General features: G+C 43.7%; 1 protein-coding gene across 1 annotated transcript in view; it reads left to right on the forward strand.

The window, feature by feature from the left end:
• The window catches only part of STPG2 (sperm-tail PG-rich repeat containing 2), a 336,565-nt gene extending 320,358 nt beyond the window's left edge, over positions 1-16,207 (forward strand). The window contains exons 13-14 of the mRNA XM_015415991.1: positions 14,721-14,858; positions 16,150-16,207. Of these exons, the coding sequence (XP_015271477.1) occupies positions 14,721-14,858; positions 16,150-16,191 (180 nt within the window). The 3' untranslated portion in view covers positions 16,192-16,207. The remainder of the gene's footprint in view (positions 1-14,720; positions 14,859-16,149) is intronic.
• The last annotated feature ends 8,279 nt before the right edge of the window (positions 16,208-24,486 follow it).

Raw genomic sequence — 24,486 nt, forward strand, 5'->3', positions numbered from 1 at the left:
TCTTCTTCTTCTTCTTCTTCTTCTTCTTCTTCTTCTTCTTCTTCTTCTTCTTCTTCTTCTTCTTCTTCTTCTACTACTACTACTACTACTACTACTACTACTACTACTACTACTACTACTACTACTACTACTACTACTACTACTACTACTACTACTACTACTACTACTACTACTACTACTACTACTACTACTACTACTACTACTACTACTACTACTACTACTACTACTACTACTACTACTACTACTACTACTACTACTACTACTACTACTACTACTACTACTACTACTACTACTACTACTACTACTACTACTACTACTACTACTACTACTACTACTACTACTACTACTACTACTACTACTACTACTACTACTACTACTACTACTACTACTACTACTACTACTACTACTACTACTACTACTACTACTACTACTACTACTACTACTACTACTACTACTACTACTACTATACCCAGAACGAATCTATAGCATTACTAAACAGTGTTGCCTCTAAGCCTTACACACGAATGGCCGCTCATCAACACTGGAAGCCCTGCTCAGCAGCAGTCTGGAGCCACGCAGGGTCTTGCTACTACTACTACTACTACTACTATACCCAGAACGAATCTATAGCATTACTAAACAGTGTTGCCTCTAAGCCTTACACACGAATGGCCGCTCATCAACACTGGAAGCCCTGCTCAGCAGCAGTCTGGAGCCACGCAGGGTCTTGCACTGCCCATCGCCCATTTTAAGACTACATCAGTTATAGTCTGCTCAGGATGCGAACTGCTCCACTCAGTAGGGGGAAAAAATTAGAGGGAACATTGTTTACTAAGGTGTTACTGAGAGTTCTCTGGGAGTTAAATGTTCTGGCATAGGAAAGCTGACTAGACACCTTAAGTGCATACCTATATCAGAATCTGAATAAATTGATTGCAACTTGATGGCACTTTCCACCACCAAAGTCACTGGCAACCTCCATCAAAAAACGTCTAGTTCAGTCATCTAGCACAATGTGAACTACGGTGAGCACATGCTTGCAAAGTATGCACTGAAGAAAGAGCTCTGACTCCCCTGTAGTGCACAGGTTTTGTGCGCAAAAGCTCCAGAGTTCAATCCCTAACTTTTCTAGTTAAAGGTTCATCTTCCATCTTCTCATACAGCCCCACATTGAGATTGTTCTTGCACAGGCCAGCTGAAGAACATTTTTATCTAGCTTACAAACTCCAAAGATTTGTAACCCTTTTGGAGATGATGCAATGCTCCATTGGCAGGCACCCCCTTCCCTCAATTCCTCTTTTGCTGCCGTGAGGATAGGAAGCTTTCTAGTACACATCTTCTTAATTTTCTTCATCATCATTGTGGCTGGAAGAAGATTCCTTTTTGTCCATCAAGGATTCGTTTTGCACTCCTTTGGGAGTCTTATCTCACAGCAGGCAAGCCCCATCTCCTTGCCCTGGCTTTCCCTGATTGATGGTATCCAAGGCACTGTGTAAAAAATGGGCAAAATGTGGAACTACAATGACGCACAGTGATGAGCATGAACTCTGCATTCTGTGCTTAGGCGAGGCCCACAGTGTTGGAGCTTGTCCAATTTGTCAGCATTTTACCCCGAAGGCTCGATCAGATAGGGCCCCTAGGCTGAAAGCTGCACGGTGGGAGAAGGCTTTGTCCTCCTCGGTTCCTTCCATGGTGACTCAAAGCTCGGGCCCTGCTACCTCAGGTCTGCTTCCCTTGGCTCTGACTACTGAATCCTGTTCTGGGCCCCCATCAGTCCATTTGGTTCCTATGGGCCCAACTATCACAGCTGCTCTGATCCCTCCAGAAAGAGCCTTTTTGGTCACTCTAGAGGTGGGATCCAGGTGCCTACATTCACCTTCTCCAGGACGATCGACCAAGGTCTGGTCGCATTTGGAACCTCCTGTGAAGAAACATAAAAAACCTAAGCATAAGGAGAAGACTGAGTTTGCACTCAAATCAGGATGCTTTAAGTCTTCTAAGGGTCCAGAGGATGAACAGGATGTCATCGTAGTTCCCCCATGCACCCCATCACCACATCTCACTTCCTTTATAGGCTCCTTTTTGGATGCAGATGATGACCAACTTTGCATCCCTGTAGAACAACTGGTACCCTCAGAATCAGGACCTCCCTTATCATGGCCCCTCAGCATTTTTACTATATGTCACCATCCTAATTAAAGAGATGGGCTGGACATCATCCTTAAGCTTTGGAGGGACATGACCCAAATACACGGGGATACATGGATGCCCACTCCACTCTGGTTCTGTTCCAGTCTCCATACCATGAGCCTGACATAGAGGTCTCTGCAGCATTTTGTCATAGTTCCAAGAGGGTCTTGGACCCATCACCTGACAATACCATGGGTTACCCAGCCCCGGTGTCTCCTAGCAAAGACCTCCATCTTTACAGAGAACAAATGCTAAGAATGTCAAAAGCCCTTAAAATTGATTTTTCCACTATAGACAACCGTCCGAAGGACAGAGTTTTGAGCCGTCTCTACTCCGTTTCTCCGGGGATAGTTGCATTCCCAATTCTGGAGGGTCTCTCTGACCTCATGGTTCCAATCTGGCAGAAACCAAGCTCCATTCAAGCCAAACCTCATAAAGTTGAAAATTTATAGAGTAAAGCAGGCTGTGAGTTTCTGTCCACACACCCACCACTGTCTTCATTAGTTACAGAGGATCACGCCAGCGGCCTGGCCAGCATTCATTCCCAGCCAGCAGGGAAAGCCACCATCTGGATGCTTTGGGAAGAAAATGTTATGCATCCTGCACTCCAGTTTTCAGGTAGCAAATTTTCAAGTGATGATGGGAGGCTACCAACTTTTCCTCTGGGAGAGTCCTTTCCAGTATCTGGACAAATTGCCTGATGAATCCAAGTCTTTGGCTAAACTTATCTAGTCCAAGGTGATTAGGGTCTCTTAACAGGATTAATACAGGCAGGCACGCTGCTGATGTATCAGTCAGATCTATGGCCTCTGCCATAGTCCTCAGAAGGCATGCATGGCTACGCAACACTGCTCTCCCTCTGGAGACTTGCTGTAAAGTTGAAGATCTCCCTTTTGTGGGATCAACTCTTTTTTCACAGTCCACAGATGAGTTCCTCTCCACTATGAAGAAAAATTGCCAGACAGCCATGTGTGTTTTCTGAGTGTGTTTTCCTCAGCCCCGTCCCAGAGGCAACATCTCTCCCAAATGCAACACGGCTTTGCTACCCTCTTCTACAGGGGTTAGAGACAGCACCATCAGCCATTGTTCTTGTATCTTCAATGCCCTTTACAGTCCATCCCCATTTGCAAAGCAAAAGGGTACCCCATGACCGAGGCTCACTCAATATAACCCCCAGAGGGATCAGGGCCAAAGCCAGCAAAGTTCTGACTATCTGCCACAATAGTCGTAGATGTCCCCAGTTTCAGGGATAGCTGGCACAATTTGCAGAGGCTTGGTGCCAGATTAGTTCTGATAGCTGGGCTTTGTCTATCATTCAGGATGGCTACAGGTTAGAATTGCTGTCCCAGCCTCCTTGCCACCTAGCTTTGACTGCTGTGGATAACCCCTACTTGGAGCTCAGGGTTCAGCTAAGGGAACCTTTGCGGAAGGGTCCAGTGGAACGGGTCCAGGGCAAGCTTCATTCCCAGGGTTTCCATTCAAGATTTTCCCTAGTGAATAAAAAGGTGGTGGTTGCAGGCCCATACTGCATCTCAGGAAATTAAACAAGTTCTTAAAAATTTCAAAGTTCAGAATGGTCTCTCTTTCATTTGTGATCAAGTTTCTTACCCTGGGTGTGTGGTTCATGATCCTTTTTTTTTTTTTAATAAAGGATGCCTATTTTCATATATCAATCCAGCAATCTCATAGGAAGAATTTATGCTTTAGACAGGGCTCAGAGGTGTTCCAGTATGCGTCCCACCCATTTGGCCTTGCTACTGCCCTGAGGGTTTTCACCAAGTGCATAGCTGTAGTGGCCATGCACTTGTGCTCACAGGGCTGCTCTGTATTTCCCTACCTGAGCCTGCTTCGGTGGGGAGGGCAGGGTATAAATCAAATAAATAAATAAATAAATAAATACCTAGATGATTGGCTTATTGTGGCCCCCAGTTGTGACCTACTGAATGACCACGTTCATCTCACCATTTCCTGGGAGAAGTCTCACCTTGAGCCCTTTCAGTGAGTACAATTCATTGATGCCTCCCTTGATGCTACCACAGGGAGAGCTTTTTTTTACCTGCAGACAGAGCTGAAAACATTAAGGCAATGGTGTTCAGCTGTATTAGAAAACGCTGGCAGCCGGTGAAGGCAATTCAGTGGCCATTGGGACTTATGGCTTTGACTACTGTGGTAATTCCATTAGCAAAGCTACACATGCGAAGCTTGCAAATCTGGTTTGTTAAGAAGTATGACCCTAACAAGCATCCTCCAAGACACTGTTTTTCAATACCTAGAGGGGTGATTAGGTCTCTACAGTGGTGGCTAGATGACACTAACCTGTTCTCAGGGATCCAGTTTGGGTTCTGGTTTCCCCAGGTCACTCTGACTATGGCTGCTTTGTTATCTGGTTGCAAAGGTCTTTTGGTGCAAGGTCGATGACTTTTAATGCAGAATATTCCCCATATTAATGTCCTAGAGCGTTGTACAGTACGATTTGCTTTTACCTCTGTTTCAGATAGAGGCAAGAGGGTGCCGATCCAAATGGACGATACCGCAATAATGTAATTTTTTTTACGAAACAAGGAGTCACAGGTTCCCGGAGGCTCTGCTTAGAGGCAATAGCAGCTTGGGAAGTAGCTACGAGCATTAGAGCTCTTCCCAGGGCCATCCACATAGCAGGGACGTTGAATACAGAAGCAGACAACCTGAGTAGGGTCTATCAGAACAACTATGAATGGTCTATCCAGCACAAATACATCATGGCGATTTTTGTCAACTGGAGGTATGCTCAGGTGGACCTGTTTGCCACAGCTGAGTCCAAAAAAGCACCAGAATTCTGCTTCCTAGCGGGCAGCAATCTGACCCCCCTGGGAGATGGGTTCCTGATCCCTTGGTCAGGCACACTCTTTTATGTGTTCCCTCCCTTCCCTCTCCTAAGCAAGGTTATAGGGAAAATGGTGGCTGAATGGACGGATTGTATCCTAGTGGCTCCCTTCTGGCTCCACCAGACCTGGTTTTCAGAGCTGTTCTGCTTAGCAAGCTTGGACTACAGACCATTCCCTACTGCCCAGGACTTGCTGATGTACGGGCTGCTGTTGCACCATGATGTAAAGCAGCTACACTTGACAGCATGGAGGATCCAGCTGTAGAGCAGTCCTTCTCCCCTGGGGTACCGGATGCCTTACTTCAAGCCCATAAGCCTTCAACCAGATATTCCTATGACAGGAAGTGGGTTTGATCTGAGTCCTGGGTGTCTGTGGGAGGAGAATGCCTTGACACCTGCCCGCTAACATCAGTTTTTGAATACCTGCTGTCATTAGCACAGGATGGTTTAGCAGTGTCTCTAACAAAGACCCACCTAGTGGCCTTTGCTCCTTTTTATTGGGAGGTGCAGGGAAGTTCTGATTTTGCTCATAAGTTGACTCAGTGCTTTTTAAAAGGGCTGCCCAATATTTTCCTTCCTATACCCTGTATTGTTCCACAGTGGTCACTGCCCTGAGCCAGACTGATAAAACTGCCCTCAAGCCTCTTCCTCCTCAGCTTTACTCTCAAGGAAGGGGGCATTTTTATTGGCTACTACCTCAGCCAGAAGAGTCAGTGAACTGGTAGCACTCAGGGCTGATCCTCCTTTTCTCAAGATATTCAGTGAGTGTGTGGTCTTTTACCCAAGTCTAGACTTCTTCTTAAGGTGGTTTCCAAGTTCCACCTAGCGCAGGAAATTGTACTACCTGTGTTTTTCCCTGCTCCAAGCTTGGAAGCGGAAATGGTCCTACATACCCTTGATGGGCCCTCCTTTATTATCTAGATAGAACCAAGCCATTTGTAAAGACAAAGCACTATTACTGGGGCCCCAGAAAGGGCAAAACTGCTTCTCCCCAGTCCTTGTCCAGATGGGTAGTTTCTGCCATCTGTTCCTGCTACATGGCATCCGGAGAGCCCTTTTCACTTGAGGTAAAAGCACACTCTGCCCGAGCACAAGGTTTATCTGCAGTGTTTCATTGTCAAGTTCCCCTGCTGGACATCTGCAAGGTGGCAACCTGGTCGACAGAGGACACAGTTGTGAAGCACTATACTTTAGACCTGCAGGTGAGAAAAGAAGCTGATGTGGGCAAGCTATTCTACAAGCTCTGTTCCAGTGAGAGATTCACCCCACTTTCTCTGGCACTAATGGTCCCAATGTGGGGCTGCATGAGCAGACGGAAGATGAAGACAGAGTTGCACTTACCTGTAACTGTAATTGCATCGATGTCTTCTGTGCAGACACACATTCCCCCTTCCTGACCCACCGTGAACTCTCACAGGGCCTATTGTGCCATGGAAGTGGGGCTCCTGGTGGTTTAGCAGGAACTGAGGAAAGGGGGTGCCTGTTGACGGATCATGTGACGTGCTGGGCAGGAGTCTTGTGCATGCGTTAGCTCTAAAAGGGGTGGGGTGCCCCCTCTTTGGAGTTTGTAAGCTAGAAAAAAATGTTCCGTGGCTGGCCTGTGCAAGCGCAGTCCCAATATGTGTCTGCACTGAAGATGTCAATGAACAACTGTTACAGGTAAGTGCAGCTCTGTTTTCTTTGACAGAAGGCCTGGAAAAGGCCTAGGATCTGAGATGTTGAAGTGCTGCTGCCAAACCTAATAGACAATGCTGAGTCACATGGTCTAGAGGTGTGACTTGGTATAAGATTGTTTTATATGTTCAGGCATTTCAGAAAAGTGCCTGCAGAGCAAATAAACCCAGTTAAAAATGTTTGAGAGTGGATAATTCTGAACATATGGCAGAACAATGAGTCCACATCTCTCCCCCACCATATGTACGGTGTAGCATATGGCTAATTCCCTGATCATTCCAGGGCATTGCATCTATAGATGCACGCTGCATATCTACCATTGCTCATTTCATTGTTTGTGTATCAAGGAAGTAAGCTTCTGCTGCACCCATTACACATAAATAGTGGACTAAAACAGCCAACCGGCCTTATATCAAGTTGGTTTCATCCCCAAATATTGTCCCTTTTCGCACTGTCTCATCCAATACCAATCTGAAGAATCACAGAGGGCTACTTGCATGGAATGGTGAATGGGCAGGAAATATATACAGCGGCAATTCTTCCTCATTTACAAAATGAACCATTGCAAGAAAATAAACTCTGAAATCAACTAATGGGCCAGACGCAGCCATTGTTCAGTGCCAGGCAAACAGACTGAAACCTTTGGAAACAGAGATATGCAATGGCTGGCTAGATTTCCTCCCCCCTTTGTAACTTGAGTGCTGCTAACAGAACATTCATATGTATGCGCTACATCTTTACCTCCCATTTTAAATAAAGCTCAATGGAAAAACAGCTTTTAAAAACAATTTTAAATTCAAATGCCAAACCCTGTTACCTTTTTGCATCCACTAGAATTGCATCGCCTGAGGCTGTAATCTTGGAGAGGTTACATCTTGGATCCTTCTGAATTTTCATGAACTGCTTTTTGATTGGGTTCTGTTTAATAGGAATAAGGAATATCACAGTGGCAAAGGAATCTTATTGTAATAGCACAATGCATTGTGTGTGTGGGTGTTGCTGTTAGGGTCTTAGCAAGTTTATATTTGACTAATAGCCTTTATCTTGCCACAAAATTAAAGAAATAGAATGTTCGTGTAGAACTTAGCGAAGGCTTTCTATGCAAACTTCATTGGACTGTGGTCTTTGGAGGGGATGGTTTGTGTGAATACATTAATTTGTTGATCCTGGTTTTTAAATATATTTTAATTCTATCTCGAATTAAATATGTGTGCATTTCTTTGTATGGCCACCCTCAAGCCCTGAGACCAGTTTTCTCTTTGAGTTAGTGTGAGCTAGCTCACAGTTTTTTAGCCGCCAGCACAGATGACACACCTTCCAGAGCCAGGAGTTGGTGCCCCAACCCTGAATCCTTCCCCCAGCCACAGAGCCTCCATCTTAGATGGATTCAGCCTCAGCCGGCTCTGCTTTAGTCATCAAACCATTGGCCTCCAGCCCTTCAGCCAAATTATTTAGGGTGGTGTCCAGGGTTCCCTCTAAGCTGAGTTAGTGTGAGCTAGCTCACAGTTTTTTAGTCTCCAGCTCACAGATTTTTGTCTTAGCTCAGGAAGGATGGCTTCAGAACAAACTAATTTATGAAGTAGCCAAGCTGCTCGCTCACAACTTTAATGTCAGTAGCTCATGAAGTAGAATTTTTGCTCACAAGACTCCACAGCTTAGAGGGAGCATTGCCACTGAATGAACAAAGCATTTAGCAGCCGTGTGGAATCTTAAGATGTATTCACTAACTCTTCTGACAGCTTTGATGGCTGAAGAGCAATTTGAAGTTTCTGTGGAGTTTTCACAGCATTGTGTGTTTTCAATGGAAGAGGGGCCTATTTGTAGCAGGATCCTTGAGGCTTAAGAGACGTGAACCAGGATCCTGTAAGGTTTTTTTTTATACCCCCGGGATCATTTTGCCTTATTTGGGGGAAATACACTGAAATTCCGTTAATAGCCTCATTATAGAATGATCAGATCAGCCAGTGGCTGATTCCATGCCCTCATTCTGGGCAGGTACGGTGGCATTTGACTTACAGACTTAGACCCCTCCTGATGGTACCTTAGCAGAAGCAAGAGCAGCACATGCCCCTCCTATACTGATCTGGAAACATTGGAAGATCTCTGCTATGAGAGAGGAGCCCAAGAGAAGAAATGTTATTGGAAGCCTCCATGTTATGGACTCTTCCATACACTGAAGTACCTGCTACTGGAACAAGTGGGAGGAATACATATGACAGCTCCTCACGTACTACTAGGGAAACATCAGAACTCATCAAGATTACAGTCATGTGCTGGAAAGTAAGTCCCATTGAAATCCATGGGGCTTACTTTCAACCCATCATTGCACCTGGCTGCAAGTTGGGTTTGCATGTCAATAAGGAGAAAAATAGGAGCTGCGGTGGCTCAAGTGGTTAAGACGCTGAACTGCAGGCTGTGGAAGGTTGGTAGTTCAGCAGTTCGTGACCTGAGTTGCCGCATGGCGGAGTGAGCTCCCGTCTCTAGTTCCAGCTCCTGCCAACCTAGCAGTTCGAAAGCAAGAAATTGCAAGTAGATAAATAGGAACCACTTCGGTGGGAAGGTAACAGCGTTCCGTGCGCCTTGGTGTTTAGTCATGCCGGCCACATGACCATGGAAACGTCTTTGCACAGCGCTGGCTTTGGCTTTGAAACGGAGATGAGCACCGCAACCCTAGAGTTGGATTCAACTGGCTTTCAAGCAAGGGAACCTTTACCTTTTTTTTAAGGAGAAAAATAATTTACTTTAATACTAGAAATTGTTCAGTGCGGTAAATTGAAATGAACTGGTTTCATTTGTGGTAGCATTTCCCTCCATACCCGCTTTTGTGGATCTCATTTGTTATAAGCCCTTGCTCTGCCATTTGCTTCATGTCATGATCCCATGCCTGAACTGATATCTTCACTTTGGACATGTAGCTACTGACCTCAGCCTCCGATCTCTTGATCAGTGCTTCTGAGAGTTTTTTCTGTGGACTATTGATTTCTCTGACACACGGGTTGATTGCTGCCTAGATCTGTGCAGGCTGATCAACATGCATTTTGCCCTTGGGTTGCCCTTCTATTTAATCTGTGCCCTTCCTCCTTGGCCTTTTACACAAATAACCACCATTGCTTGTTAATCACAAGACGTCCATCTTTAACTTTCAGCTTATATTCCGCATAAAGGCAAAATCTGCCAGAACTGCATTCTGTACTTCACTGGAGCGGCATATGTCCACATATGTCCACATTTAAAAACCACAGAGTGATGGCTTTCAGCCCTTTCTACCTGTCTGCATAGATTTGCCAGCTAAGACATGCTTGCATGAATGTTACAAATAGATTAGCAGTGGTGAGTCAAGATATAGTTTTGGGGATGCCTGTCTACCATGTTTGATCATCTAACTGAGGAAACCCTGATAAGCTTCTGAGGTATCCCAAGATTCCCCAGAACTTTTTAAAAACCACACCCATAGAGGAATGGCTCTGTTTATTTATTCATTCATTCATTTATTTTGGGGACATTGTGCAATTTATATCCTATCTTTCAGTATATGAGGCATCTAACCAATCATCGAACCATTAAAAATACCGATATGCTAAAATATAACAATTAAAAACAAAGATACAGTGTGCTTCTCCCTCTCTGTAGATCACTAGAATAAGCAAGACAACACTCTCTGAGAAGGGACTGCCTTAGATATCTTCCAGAATGGTTCTGAAGAAGGTGCTTATCTTGCCATTCCTCCAAGGACCTCAGTGCAGTATAGATTTCTCCTCTTCTCAGTTTTATTTTTACCATGGACCCATGAGGATGGGTAGGCTAAGAGGCCCCAGGTTACCAATAAGCTTCATACCTGATTGAGATTTTGAACCTGGGCCTCCACATTCCCAGCCTAACCCTATAATGACTGTTCCCAGGGCTATTTTTGGGCAGGAACGCACAGGAACGGAGTTCCAGCTGGCTCCCAAGTTGGCCACACCCAGCAGGAACTCATTAGCCTATTAGGCCACACCTCTGACAGCACCGCTCATTAGCATATTAAGCCACACTCCCATGTTCCCAGCCACACCCACCTTTTGCTTCTTATTCTGTTTACCTTGTTTGTGGTCAAAACCCAGGGCTTTTTTTGTAGCAGGAACTCCTTTGCATGTTAGGCTACACATCCCTAATGTAGCCAATTCTAATGAGTTTCTGCTGTTCGGTGTGGCCTATTATGCTAATGAGTTCCTGCGGGACTTTTTCTACAAAAAAAGCCCTGACTGTTCCACACTGCCACCTCTTTTGGAAGTCTATTCCAGATGAACAGTATTATAACAGGGAAAGCTTCCTTTCTAGCTGAGGAAGGTTGCACCTGGCAGACTGACTGAGGACAGAGCTACAATAAGCATTTGGGTCTATAGAAGAGGAGGTGGTCATTCAGAGTTATCTTCTGTATTTGAAATTAGGGGTTTGAGATGAAGCAATGCCCCAGAATTTAAACACCAAGAATACATTTCAATAATCTGGGTTGGATCCAACCAGCTTTCCCACTCAATCTCACCCAATTCACCATCTTTATTACAGCTCTAACCCCTGCTTGGATCTGGCCCACTGTACTGAAGTATGCAAAGGAAATAAAATGCATTAATCCATGGGTCCCCAAAATGGTGTCCGCTGACACCTTTCCTTGTGCCCATCAAGTGTTTAAGAAAATGGGTCGGGTTGAGGGGGGTCCTGCCCAGCATGGCGTTTAATTGGCCATTGGAGTTCTTATTTACTGTGCAGATTAAAATAATATTGTTTTGTCAAAAACTGCCACTACAGTATTGGTTTTATTCTCTCACAGCCCTTGTACTTTAACCTCAGTTCAATTTAAGTTGTTCATATTATGCCACGATGTGTGGTTACTTTGAATAATTGGAATGTGGGCACCCTATACTCGTGCTTGTGTAGATATGATCTACTTTCCAATAACAGCACACATGCACACCAAAATAGCCCAGTGCAAGAAAGCTACTTTCCTCTCTCTAGCCTCACACGTCTTTTTGTTGTTGTTCAGTCGCACAGTCGAGTCCGACTCTTTGCGACCCCATGGACCAGATCACGCCAGATCACACATCTAGGGAGCTGCTAACTTGCATTTGAATACTGGATATGCCCAGAGCAATAGCCGTAAATCAGGAATATTAGTCTGTGATTAGATGATGAAGCACTGCCACAAACTGGGAAGGCAAGCTGAGAAGCCAAATAAGATGGGAATCAGAAACATGGTTTATTAGAGTGACTATGCGGATCTGGCTCCAACATCTGTCACCCCACTGATCACCAGAGTTGATCTGGCTGATCTGGCTGGCTAGGCGGCTGTCCTCTGCCTCTCTCACTGCTCCATGAGTGTCCCTCCTGAAGGTGAACGCTTGGTGGAAGAGGATGACTATCCCAGGTAGTAGTAGTTCTTCAGTCAAGGATATGCAACAGCTGCACTCCCCTGCTAGAACCTCCAAAGAATGATCATGCAGCGCATCAAAGCAGAACACAGTGATTCCAAGCACCACAATTCCAAGGAAGTTATTCATTCAAGTGGAAGAAAGGAATGTGTGAAAGAGAGAAAGATGGCAAGTGGAGGAGGGAAACAGATACAGCTGCCTGCTGTAGGATCCAACTCTGATGAAGGGGTCTGGGCAATAAGGAAATCCAGTAGGGAAAAGTGCAGGGTTATATATTGTGTGCTGCATGGCTCAGAAAGATGTGTCTTGAAGAAGCCCCACCCCCCAAAAAAAACAACACCCAGGAGAGATCCTGGCAAAAATGGTGGTGACTTGAAGATGGATGTGTATAGATCTCTACCCCAAGCCTGTCCAGGAATGAGGGAGAAACCTATACTTTTTCAATACATTTAACAACAACCCAGAGAGGTAGGCTGCCCTCTCTGGATTCAGAACAATAGCCACCAGAATCCCTTTTTAACTAGTCCCAGCTTTCCCCAAGGGAGGGATTCCAAACCTTTAGGTTAGCCTCTGGGACATAACACATTGAACAACTCAATCTAGAGCTGCACAGTTAATCTTACCAAGGTAGCTGTATGGTGAGCAGAAGGCACAGGAGTTTAGCCTTGGAATCCAGTTACAACATCAAACAAGTTAGAAACAAGAATAATATTTTATTCAGTTCAGAGCTTTGCAATTAGACTAATAAGGATTGCAAAACAAGAAAGACTAGGGCAGTTTTTGCCTTCACTACACAGTAAGAGATATGCATAATTACCAGGATGATCCATAGCCCAAGAATGTCCAGGTATACAGTCCAGTTAGACACCAAGGGATTCTGAGGGAAAATCCCCCTTGTGCACCAGCCATGTGCTCAGCTTGGTGGAATTCAACAAGTAGAAAACCCCAATCTAATCATGACTAGCCGTGGCCATCAGCCAATTACGAGTAGCAGGGTGTGTGACCAATTTTTTGGTTGTCATGGGGACAACTGGGGATAGGCTGGGGGTTTGGAAAACAACGCCTTCAGTCACATGGCCCCCAACCCCAGCTTTTCCATGATGTACGTGGCATGGCTCATGTAGCCTTAAAGCAGGTGCCTTGAAGTCTAGCTCTTCCACTTAGAGGTGTGAAAGTATGTGTGGTTATATGGCATGCTATTGAGGCCATTTGGCTTGCAAGAGGATGTAAGCCACAGGGTTATCAAAGACAGAACAGGAGAAGGCAGAAGGCTTTTAGAAATCAATATTTCTATACAGGATGGGGGGCAGGTGTGTGTACAGGGCATTTAGTAAAGGTTCCCCTTGCTCAAAAGACAGTTGAATCCAACTCTAGGGGGTGGTGCTCATCTCCATTTCCAAGCCAAAGAGCCAGCACTGTCCAAAGACTTCTCTGTGGTCATGTGGCCGGCATGACTAAACGCCAAGGTGCATAGAATGCTGTTACTTTCCCACCAAAGCGGTACCTATTTATCTACTTGCAATTTCTTGCTTTTGACCTGCTAGGTTGCCAGGAGCTGGGGCTAGAGACGGGAGCTCACTCCGCCACGCGGCACTACGGTCCCAAGCTGCCAAGCTACAGACCTTCCAGTCTGCAGCTTCAGAGTCTTAACCTCTGAGCCACCACGGCCCCTTACAGGGCATTTAAGGAGCTGGAATGCTGTAGAACTGGGGGTGGGGTGGCTCTTGAAGGGCATATTCAAACCTCTGCAAAGGCAGGAAACTGAATGGAGGTAGCGGGTCTGTGTAAAGGCATAGAGTTTGTGTGGGGCAATTAGGGGACCAGCGACAGTGTCTTGCAGAGTCCTTGAAAAATTATGTCAATGCCATTGGGGGAGCACTTTTTCCCCAGGCTTATCTAGTGACTGCCTATTTGCCGTTAGCAATTATTACTCAGTCAGTGGGGGGGTATCCAGCCTCCTTTCTATAATCTGTTTTTTGTTCTGTTAACAGTTCATTTGCTTAAAATGTGTACTTATTATGGCACAATAAACATTCACCCTTTCTCAAACATGATTGTGTACAAGGATGTCCTTTTCTCTCCATAAACGATGAGATTTTTCCTTGGAAAAAAAATGATGTGTGTAAATCGTCCTTTGGATCACCTGTTCAATGAAATCCTGTTATTGACTCACCCCTTCCTGGAGAAGTGGAGCTGTAAGTAGTGTGATAGACACTACATAGTAATAGCAAACAGGTTTCTTTGGAAGAAAATAATAATAATCAAGGCCCATGGCCTATTTATTGAGAAACATTAAATTATTTTGTTATATTTACACAACAGCAAGCACACAGGTAGGGTTTGTTCTATAGCAATGTTACCCCCCCCCCCATGGGGTGAATCTAATACAGAAATCTTCAGATTTTTCCTGAAAACTTCTCTGAAAGAGTCTGTTGCTAAGAAAAATAAAATCCCTTTGTGGTTAAGAGAATCTCTTTTTCCTAGAAAGTATATATTTTTCAGAGACAACTCATTTTGGTACTGCATTGTTGATCTCATATGCAAGGTAGATCTGTAATAAATATAGGCTATTATATTTATTTTCACAGCTGAGTCCACTCTTTAGAGATACGGTCCTGAAGAGAACATACAACTCCACGTTGAATAACCCTCTTGTGATTCAATTGGAGGAGAGTTTCAAACCTCATATAGACAGGGAAGGCGTCCTCTGTGTGTCTAGTGAAAGAGTAAGTACAGCTACTTATCTAGCTGGCTATCTACCTACATTTCCTGATAATTGCGGTCTTCTAGTCTGTTAGAAATCTACCAATGTATTTTGGTATGATTGTGTTCAGGATTAAAGTGAACTATTTTCTTGTTAAGAGTTTATGTTTTAAGAGCTGAAGGGTATGTATAAATTCACCATAGATGGAAGACTTGTCCATAATTTTCATCCTTCAACTCATGCCCCTTGCTTAAACTCTTCTAATGCAGGAGCGGAACTGGACATTATTTGACTTGGTAATCATAAAACATGATTCTGGGCCTCTTGGGTGGGCAGGTACAAGTGAACTTCATTTATTTATTTAAACATTTATATCCCGCGTTTCCTTTTGGTTCATGATGGCTTACAGTAATAGTTAAAACATCCCCAGATAAAACCAAAGATACAATAAGCCCCAAATCTCTCTCCCCTTAAAAGACCCCTGCTGTTCAGCCCCCCCCACAGATGCCCTGGTAAATAGGCAGGCCTTGCAGCACCTCCTGAAAATCTCCAAGGAGGAGGGCCCTCCTCACCTCTTCAAGGAGCCAATTCCACAAAGCCGGAGCCACAATGGAAAGGCCTGGGCTCCGGTCAATGCCAGATGGGATGGCCTAAGTTGTCGGATAGTCAACAGATAGCTGCCTGATGGCCGTAGCTGGTGGACTGGGACATATGGAAGGAAATGGTCCTTCAGATATGTGAGTCCCAAGTCATGAAGGGCTTCAAAGGTCATAAGCAGTATCTTGAACTGAACTTGAAAACAAACTGGCAGCCAATGTAGCTGTTTCGAAATGGGCAACATATGTTCCTGGCAGTCAGGCTGCTGCACTCTAGACCAGTTGTGGTTTCCAGGTTGTCTTCAAGGGCAGCCCCACGTAGAACACGTTGCAGTAATCGCACCGTGAGGTTATCACCATAGCCAGATCAGCTGAGTCCAGGTAGTGAGAAAGTTGGCAAATCAAATGCAGCTGATAGAAGGCACTCCTGGCCACCATGCCAACCTACTTGTCAGACAGCAAGACACAGTCCATGGTCACCCCACAAGCTCTTAACCTGCCCTGAGAATTATGAGACTTGCATTCAGGAGCATCTGCAAAGAGCTTTTTAGTGGGTTAGATGTTCTTCCCCATTCCTTCTGATTCCCTCATCACTCAGGCATCAGGTCTTCAATCCGTAATAGGCTCCTACTGGTTGTACAATAAGGACAGGGATGCTGCAGAGGTTTGTTTTTCATTTGTATTAAGTAGTATGCCTGTCTCCCCCCCCCTTCCCAGCAAAGAAAAATGATGCAGTACCAGGTATGTGATGATGAGTGAGTTCCTCAGAATGCCGTCTTAAGAAGAAAGGACCACAGTTGGATGAGATCCTCCATCAACTGTTCAAATGAGTACTGTGATTCATAACTCTAAAATATATTAAAACTGTGATTCTATAAGATGCAACTTTGTTGTTATTTCTGGATTTCTCTTCCTAGTATTGGATATCTCCTTCATTGTTTTACTGTAGTTTACTGATATTTTTATTTGAACATCTACAGTAGGTAACAGCTAGATTTTCTCCACCACTTTTTCATCCTTTGCAAGATAATGTAACCCATTCAGGATGTAGAAGTTCAGAGTTTTGGATAATATATGAAAACTAGGATGTTCTCATGATATGTATGAAAATTAGTGCCTTTATTGGAAACCTGAACTACCAGCCAGTGCAAATGGTAAACAATGTAGTTTTCATGATAACATTTGTAGGTATCTATAAATTCCTATTGATTGCACAAATAACCACAAGAACCCAAACAGCCACATGAGACCATTTGGTATAATCTTGGCTGTAAAAAGTGCATCATAGTCTGCCCATTACCATTGGTGTATCTGGGCTTTCCGTGTTCCTTGTTGGTCTACTTGGTTGGAGGTTTGTAAACATCTTTTTCAATTCATCAAATACTTCACCCATTTATATGTTGCTAGAGGTTCCTTATGGTGGAAGAAGCCGCAGGGCTCTTTTTGTAGAAAATTAATTAGCATAATAGGCCATACCCAACAGCAGGAACTCATTAGCATAATAGGCCACGCCCAACAGCAGAAACTCATTAGGATTGGCTACATTAGGGGTGTGTGGCCTAACATGCAAAGGAGTTCCTGCTACAAAAAAGGCCCTGGGTTTTGACAACGAACAAGGTAAACAGAATAAGAAGCAAAAGGTGGGTGTGGCTGGATAACCACACTTCTGGTAACATGTGGGTGCGGCCTAATGTGCTAATGAGCTGTGCTGTCAGGGGTGTGGCCTAATATGCTAATGAGTTTCTGCTGTTGGGTGTGGCCTATTATGCCAACTTGGGAGCCAGCCGGAACTCCGTTCCTGTGCGTTCCTGCCCAAAAATAGCCCTGGAAGAAGGCATGAAACAATATGCATAATATAACTCTCACATATCCCTAGGTTTAAATCAAGGGCTTAAGGAGACGGAAGAAGAAGATTTCTGATATCTTCTGAGTAGCTAGAATCATGTTCACTTGTACTCTCTGTGTGAGTGAATCTGGCTACAATTATGGCATTAATTACTTTTTGTCTGCAAGCACTGGCTCTTATAATTTCTTATAAGCTGTTATTTAGGCATCCAAAGAAAGAGTGATCTTGGGGACCATAGTCATTCTCCCTCTCACCTTGCTGTTTTGTGCTAATTTTACTTTTAATATAGTGAAAGTCTGTGGGTCTCCTAGAACAGACTTTAACTACAGCAATTTATAACAAAACTAAGGCATAATGTAAAAAAAAACTACATCAGAAATTAGGAAGGGAGAGAGCCACTTCTAATCAGAGCAGATATTACTAGACTGGATGGACCAATGGCCTGTCTCTGTAGAAGGCACCTTTATATGTTACATATATGTTAGTTTATTGAACTCCTAATTGACTTCAACCCAGACTGAATCATGTCCAGGTCATGATATAAATCCTCCCATTGCAAGGAAGGCATGGAGTAGTGAATCCATACTTTTATGGGGCAAGTGGAAACTGATTTAGGTCAGTCTGAAGGGACTGATTTAGCCTTCTTAAAGTTGTCTGCCAATGGTAATAGACTAAAAGATAGGATTTGGCATAGAACACGGCACTAAAATCTTGTGACCACTAGATGGCATCACAAATTTGACCTACAACTTTGCCCGCCTCCATAGTCTCGTTCCCCTTCTGTTTCTTCCCAGTTCTGTATTCAGCTCTCAACAGAAGTAGCATAGCGAGAAACTCTGAGAGCCCCTTACAACAACATGGTAATACTGCTTCAGTGTTCATGGGGGACTGGACATTCCTCCAGCTTAATGATGACTTAAAGCCTAATATTGAAACAGGCTGCTGATGGACACCAGAACTAAGATAATTAAAGAAGATCTTGAAACTGAGAAGCATGCGTAATTTGTACTCTCAAGTGTCGGCTCAAATCCAATTTTATGAGGGTGGTATACATATGCAAACTGCTGGCCTTAGCAAAACACCAGAAGCTAACTACCAATTAAAAAGCGTTCTGCAATATATTACTGCTATATTCAGCAATAAAGTGTCTTAAATTCGCTATATCCACTGATAACTTCTTTTATCACACCCTAATAAAGACTGTGCAGAGCTACTTGCTTGCATCCTATGATGGACTCGTTTACAATATTAACCGCGGGATATACACTGAACAGCATGATTCATGCCTGTGTTCGTTCCACTCACACTTTTAAAAATGGAAACAAAAATCTGCAGCTGTCCTACTACTTAAAGCATAAAACATTAAGAAAACTTTTCTCTTGATGCACTAAAGCACAAGGGGGCACATTTTGAAATGGCAAAAACAAAAGGGGGGGATATGAACCGAAATCCAATAAAAGTAATACTTTTTTAATGGTGCCAATTTTCTAAACCAGCGATGGACACGATCTGTCAGGAATACCTTCTGCACAAACTTCATAGAAACCAGTCGAAGTTATGCAAACATGCATTTGTGCTTTTCCTCTGAAAATCAGATAGCAAGCTCTCTCCCCCACTCCTTTTTTTCTTGCCTAGGTTGTCTTTGTCCTTGACCCAAAAGAACACTATTTTGGCCAACAGCTAGAATAATGATGGAATCTCTCTATGCCCCCCTCCCATGAATGGGAGGCACGGTAGCCATAAAATCTGCAGTAAGAAAGATTGTGACACACTGCTAAGTGGAACGACAGGGAACGGTGCCAATACCCCATTTATATCAATAATACTTGGTGTCATTGCTTAAAATGGTAGGAAAGTTAACTACTGTGCATAATTAGCAGCTAATTTTAAACCTTCCACAACTCAATTATTTAATTTCTTCTAAACTAAGGCCACATCTTGAAAACAGACACATTGGTTGTATTTATCACACAAATGCCAGACTTATAATTCTGAAATACGGCTGGCAGCATCATAGCATTTACTGCACCAACAAGCGTTTTTCTTAAGTCCAGGCTTGGCCTTGCTTATAATAGCAAGCTGGCCCTTTTTATCTGAGCCATATATTTAAGCAATGAAAGTGACTTTTGGAGAGTGTTTGCTGTACAAGGCTTACTTTGTAAAGCCTTGTGGATCACCCTGTTTTGGTGACAGGTATGTTACGGTAACAATTCTGCATTGAATTTTCCATCTTCACTTGTCAGTTTTCAAAAATACCAAATGTTGAACCTTTGCTAGGATTGCTGCCGACTGATAAAAATCATGTTAAGAAACATAATGTTTTATTATGTATTGTCTGTGATTATATTTAAATATGGTGTTTTAACTGTTTTAACATATTGTCTGTAAGCTGCCCTGAGCCTGCCTTGGCGGGGAGGGCAGGGTACAAATTAGATGAATGAATGAATGAATGAATAAATAAATAAAATAATTTAGTTGGATTCTTTGTGCCAGTGCAGGATACTGGTGGGAACAGATTTTTCCTACATTCTTGTTCCTCCAGCAGCCTCTGTGAGCAACCTGAAGGAGTGATGCTGAGGACTGGTAGACCTGCACAGACATGGGTCTCCCATGCAGGTCACCCATGACACACAAGTTGTTACCCAAAGAGGCAGGCTCCAACTAAGTTGGGGGAATTAGCTAAAGGAGACATAATGAGAGGTGGGTAAGTGGGATTCTCCACCTATGTATACCAGGATTTTTCCCTTTAAGAGAACTCTCAGATAAACCAGGCAGATGTTCAACCAGAAAGTTTTTGTATTAAAAAGAAAATAGAAATGGACAAAAAAGCATGCACACACACTGAACACATACAAGAGCTAACTAAGAAAGGTCGGGAGGAAAGGGAAAGCTTTCTAAGGAAGGGTGGGGTGATAATTACCAGTCTTGGAGAGGTCCATGGAAGCAGCAGATCTAGAGAGAAAACAGCCAGCATTTTGTTCTGTGAAGGAGAGAAAAAGAAGCCCACAATGTAAGGGTATATGTGGTCACATAGCACACACACACTGCTGGGGCAGCAGAGTGGCATAGTTTTATGGCCAAACGTACCCTTAGGGATGATGTGCTTGTTAAAAAACGATGATTTAATGGCTTAACTGACAGTAGACAAAAAGGTATGAAGGCTCAATGGTTCCACAAGTACTGGACAGGAAGGGCAATCAGGAAGGTAAATAGATTTAAGCATTAGTTAATTGCTGCTTAATCAAGGGGTGATGGGTGAGGGGAAAAGAGGCCAGGGTGTTGATGGGGTTATGCTGAGTGAATCCATAGGTCCTGAGTGGGGTTATGCTGAGTGAATCCATAGAAAGAGGCCAGGGTGTTGATGGGGTTATGTTGAGTGAATGCATAGGTCCTGGGTGACACATTTTTCTAAAGTCATGCATCTTTTCAGGGCAAGGAGGGGGCAGTAGCCAGCCAGCCGCCCTCACCTGTGTTTTGAAATTGTTTTCCAAGGCTGATGCTTGGCTGGCATCCATCTTGGTCCACTTTGGCCTAAGCAGTGTTTTGCACTAAAATATTGGGGTGATATATGGAGAGGTGTTTCTGCCTCTATAAGCTAGAAACTGCCCCTCTGTAAGAAGAGGGATCTCACTGCAGTAGCTGCAGTGTGGAGAAGGCAGTGGGCAGGATCACCCTCCTGTCTCTTCCACCAGCGATGCTTCTTATGTGGCAAGAGGGTTTGCCAACAATTGATGGTCAAAATGAGTATTACCAATAGGAGGGTGTGAGAAAAGACATGCCTTGTGATGGGGGGTAAAGGCTGCTAAAGAGATTTGTTTGTAAACCAAACCAATTTGGGGCCTAAAATTACAACCACCTACAAAAACTGAGGTCACATGCAGCAAGAGAGTCAAAATGGATCAGCAAGTGAATTAAATGGAAATGGGCTGCAGTTGAGTTATATATGCCCTGGGACTTCAGCCACTCAGGTTAGGTGCAGGGTTGTAATTTTGCTGTCTGGTCTGCTTTCTGGAGCCTCCCAGTCTTCAGCAGCGGGATAGGCTGAGGAGATATTTCTGCCAGAATAGCCACCCTCTGACCTTGCTGCCTGGTTGCTTGAACTTTGTTTCAGTTGTGATAAAGATGTTCAAGAGCTCATTTCTGATTGCGCAATTGTTTGAAATTTGGCCAGTCTGTGGTGTTACGCTTGTTAGCATTTGCTCTGATTTTCTGCCCTTAGTGACAGAAGCGCTGAGTGATTTGTTTTAAAGGTAATCCCTGTGCACTTATCTTTGGCCTCCAGGTACAAGACTCTGTTACTGAACAAGCGGGCAGATATGTACAAGACGTGCATTAGAAGTACAGAACACAATTTAATTCTGACCTTGTGATTTATGGAAGAGAGGGAGGGAGAGCGGATTGTGAATTTTCAAACAGAAGGAGTCATAATGCCACAGACCTGTCTGTTGGGCATTGCCCATATTTTACTAGCTTGTATGTGCATAGGGTTGCCAACCTCCAGGTGGTGAAAACCAAAGAAGGGATCACAGTACAGGAAATACATCAACACAAAGAAACACTGTGATGAAATTGACAATAACATATAATTCTTATGAACATCAATAAAAACTTTTGCAATATAGCTCAGGAAATTCTAACATATTCAGGACAAAGTCCACCATCCTCTATGAGCACCCGGTTTTATGCTCATTTCAACAGTCTTCCTCAGGAGTAGTCCTGTTATGTTAGAAGGTGTCAGCCCCTTGATACAGTTTAACTACTTCTTTTGCCTCCTTCAAACAGTAGCAGCATTAACTACTTTTTTACTTTCCTCAAAATATTACAGCTTAACTTCTTTTTCAGATTATACTAAAACAAACATGATTATTTAGAATAGAAAGAAACATGAAGCTGAATGGAAAATAGTTTTGTTCTAATTTATAATTTTTTGAAAATTATTACTTTTTAACTTCAACAATTTTAAACTTACTTCCAGTTCCATTTCAAGTATTTGTACTGGGAGTAAACCAGTTAATTCATTTCTTAGTAGTAGCAACCAGTCCTTCAGAATTACAACTGATCTCCACACTACATAAATGGCTTATTTGTTTATTTTTTAATGTAAAACATGTATTCCACTTTTCCTGGAGAAAATGACTGCTTTGGAAGGTGGACTGAATGCCATTATACCCTACCCAGGATCCTCCCCTTCCTAAACCCCACTCTCCCAGGCCCCACCCACAAATTTCCAAGTATTTCCTAATCAGTTGGCAACTCTACACATGCATCAAGCTTGAAGTGTTGATCAGTATTAAAGCCAATAACGTCTGGGATGCTTTCCATTCCCTGACTGAACTGCATCTCATGATGGGAATCCATCTCTCTCTGATTTTGTTTTAGAAATACTTAAATTCCAAACTTTGTTGTCCATACCTTCCAATAGGGCAGTAACAACTAATGAAATAGCTTCTAAAGAGGGAGATTGTTTAATGTTTATTTTTGTCTACTTTGATGCCACATTTCTGTCCAACGAGCATGTAGGACAGTTCACACTGCCAACATTTTGGATAAAGACAGACTTGCCTGCCAGACCAACTTCACAGGGGAAGAGAGTCCCACAAGTAGGATACATCCACAGAGAAGGCCCTCTTTCTAGTAGTCCCCCACCTAACTTTTGACAGCAGAGTCATTGGATAGAGGGTCAAGTCTATGACTTGTGAGACGTTAATGATTTTCATAGCCGTATGTGTATTCCGTTCAAAATGAGTTGATATTTTCAGAAGAATGTTGGTGGTCATTCAGTTTCCTGTAAGGAAATTATTGCAAGAATCAAAGTAGTTAGCAGGAGTTCAAACTTCATCTGATCACATGCAAAAGATACCTCCTTTTGAAGACCAATACGTTTTGTTTTGAGTCATTTCACTGATTTGGGGCATTATTCAATGTATGCTTTGCTTTTATTTGAGAATGCAGACAGAATGTTCTGTTTTTATATTGCATATATTTTTTGAACATTAAGACAGAATACTTTTTTTGTTTCACGGTATTAAAGTCTGGGTTTGTGGCATATCGCAGTTGTTAGACATTCAAACAAAAAGTCAAATTGCCAACACTGACCAGGGTGGAGGGATGGGGTTGTTGTGCATTGGCCTTCAGTGATGCATTCCAGCCCCCATCCAGACTTCAACTCAATCCATCCTGAAACGTTTCTAGAAAGCGGGTTGAATTAAGATGTGTTGAGAACATGTGATCTGACCAGAGGTCATTTCGGGGGGGAACGCGGGGGAATGCAGTTCCCCCGGGTGAGGTGCAGGGGGGCGGAGCACATGATGAAGCCCCGCCCCCTGCTTCCGGCCGCCCCGCTTCCAGCCCTCATTCAGCCAGGAGGAGGCAGGAGAAGAGGGAGGGTAAGTTGCTTCCTCCCTGCCTCTCCCCACCCCTGCCTGCCTGGGGCCAGGGAGGGCCTTGGCGGGGCTTCCTCACACTCCCGCTGGCCTTGCAGGTCCACCACCGGGCCGATGTCAGGGTGTGTGGCATATGCTAATGAGTTATGCTAATGAGTTCCCCTAGCTCTTTTTCTACGAAATGACCCCTGGATCTGACTATCTATTTTAAGCATTACGAAGACTGGCTTAACACACCAGAAAAGTCTACTTGCTGACTTTAATGTGTATAGAAAATTCATGAGATTCTGCTCTTACTATTTAAGAGGAATCCATGACAATAAGCCAGGCAGGATAAGAAAGGTGACCCCTGTTTTATCCAAAGAACTTTGGTCAAGGGTTCACAAATTTCAGATCTTGCAAAAAGTTAATCAAAACTAACTAGCTGGGTGGGACACTGAAGTATCTATCATCACATCTTCAAAATGTTTTATAGATACCGCAATTGTGTGGAGCCTTGGTATGGATCACGACTGCCCAGGGGAAAGAGGTTTAACTCTTTCATCCCTCCCCCATAGTTTCACATAAGTTTTTTACCCAAGGAGAATGAATAATGGGGGGGGGGGCGTCAGTTTTGATTGGTGTATCATGCCAGGAAAGAATTAACCTTTGATCATGCAGCCCTGATCCAAACTGTAGACCATCACAGCTCCTGTTTCTATTCAAAAGATACTGGGAAGGTCCACGATCAGATCTTCCGAATATTTGGTTTGGTTACCACCCCCACCCCTAAGTTCCCACACAATGCAAATACCTGAACACCAGCATCATTCTAGGAACAGCAGT

Source organism: Gekko japonicus, unplaced genomic scaffold (genome assembly GCF_001447785.1).
Source record: "Gekko japonicus isolate JY-2015 unplaced genomic scaffold, Gekko_japonicus_V1.1 scaffold68, whole genome shotgun sequence".
NCBI classification, from domain to species: Eukaryota; Metazoa; Chordata; class Lepidosauria; order Squamata; family Gekkonidae; genus Gekko; species Gekko japonicus.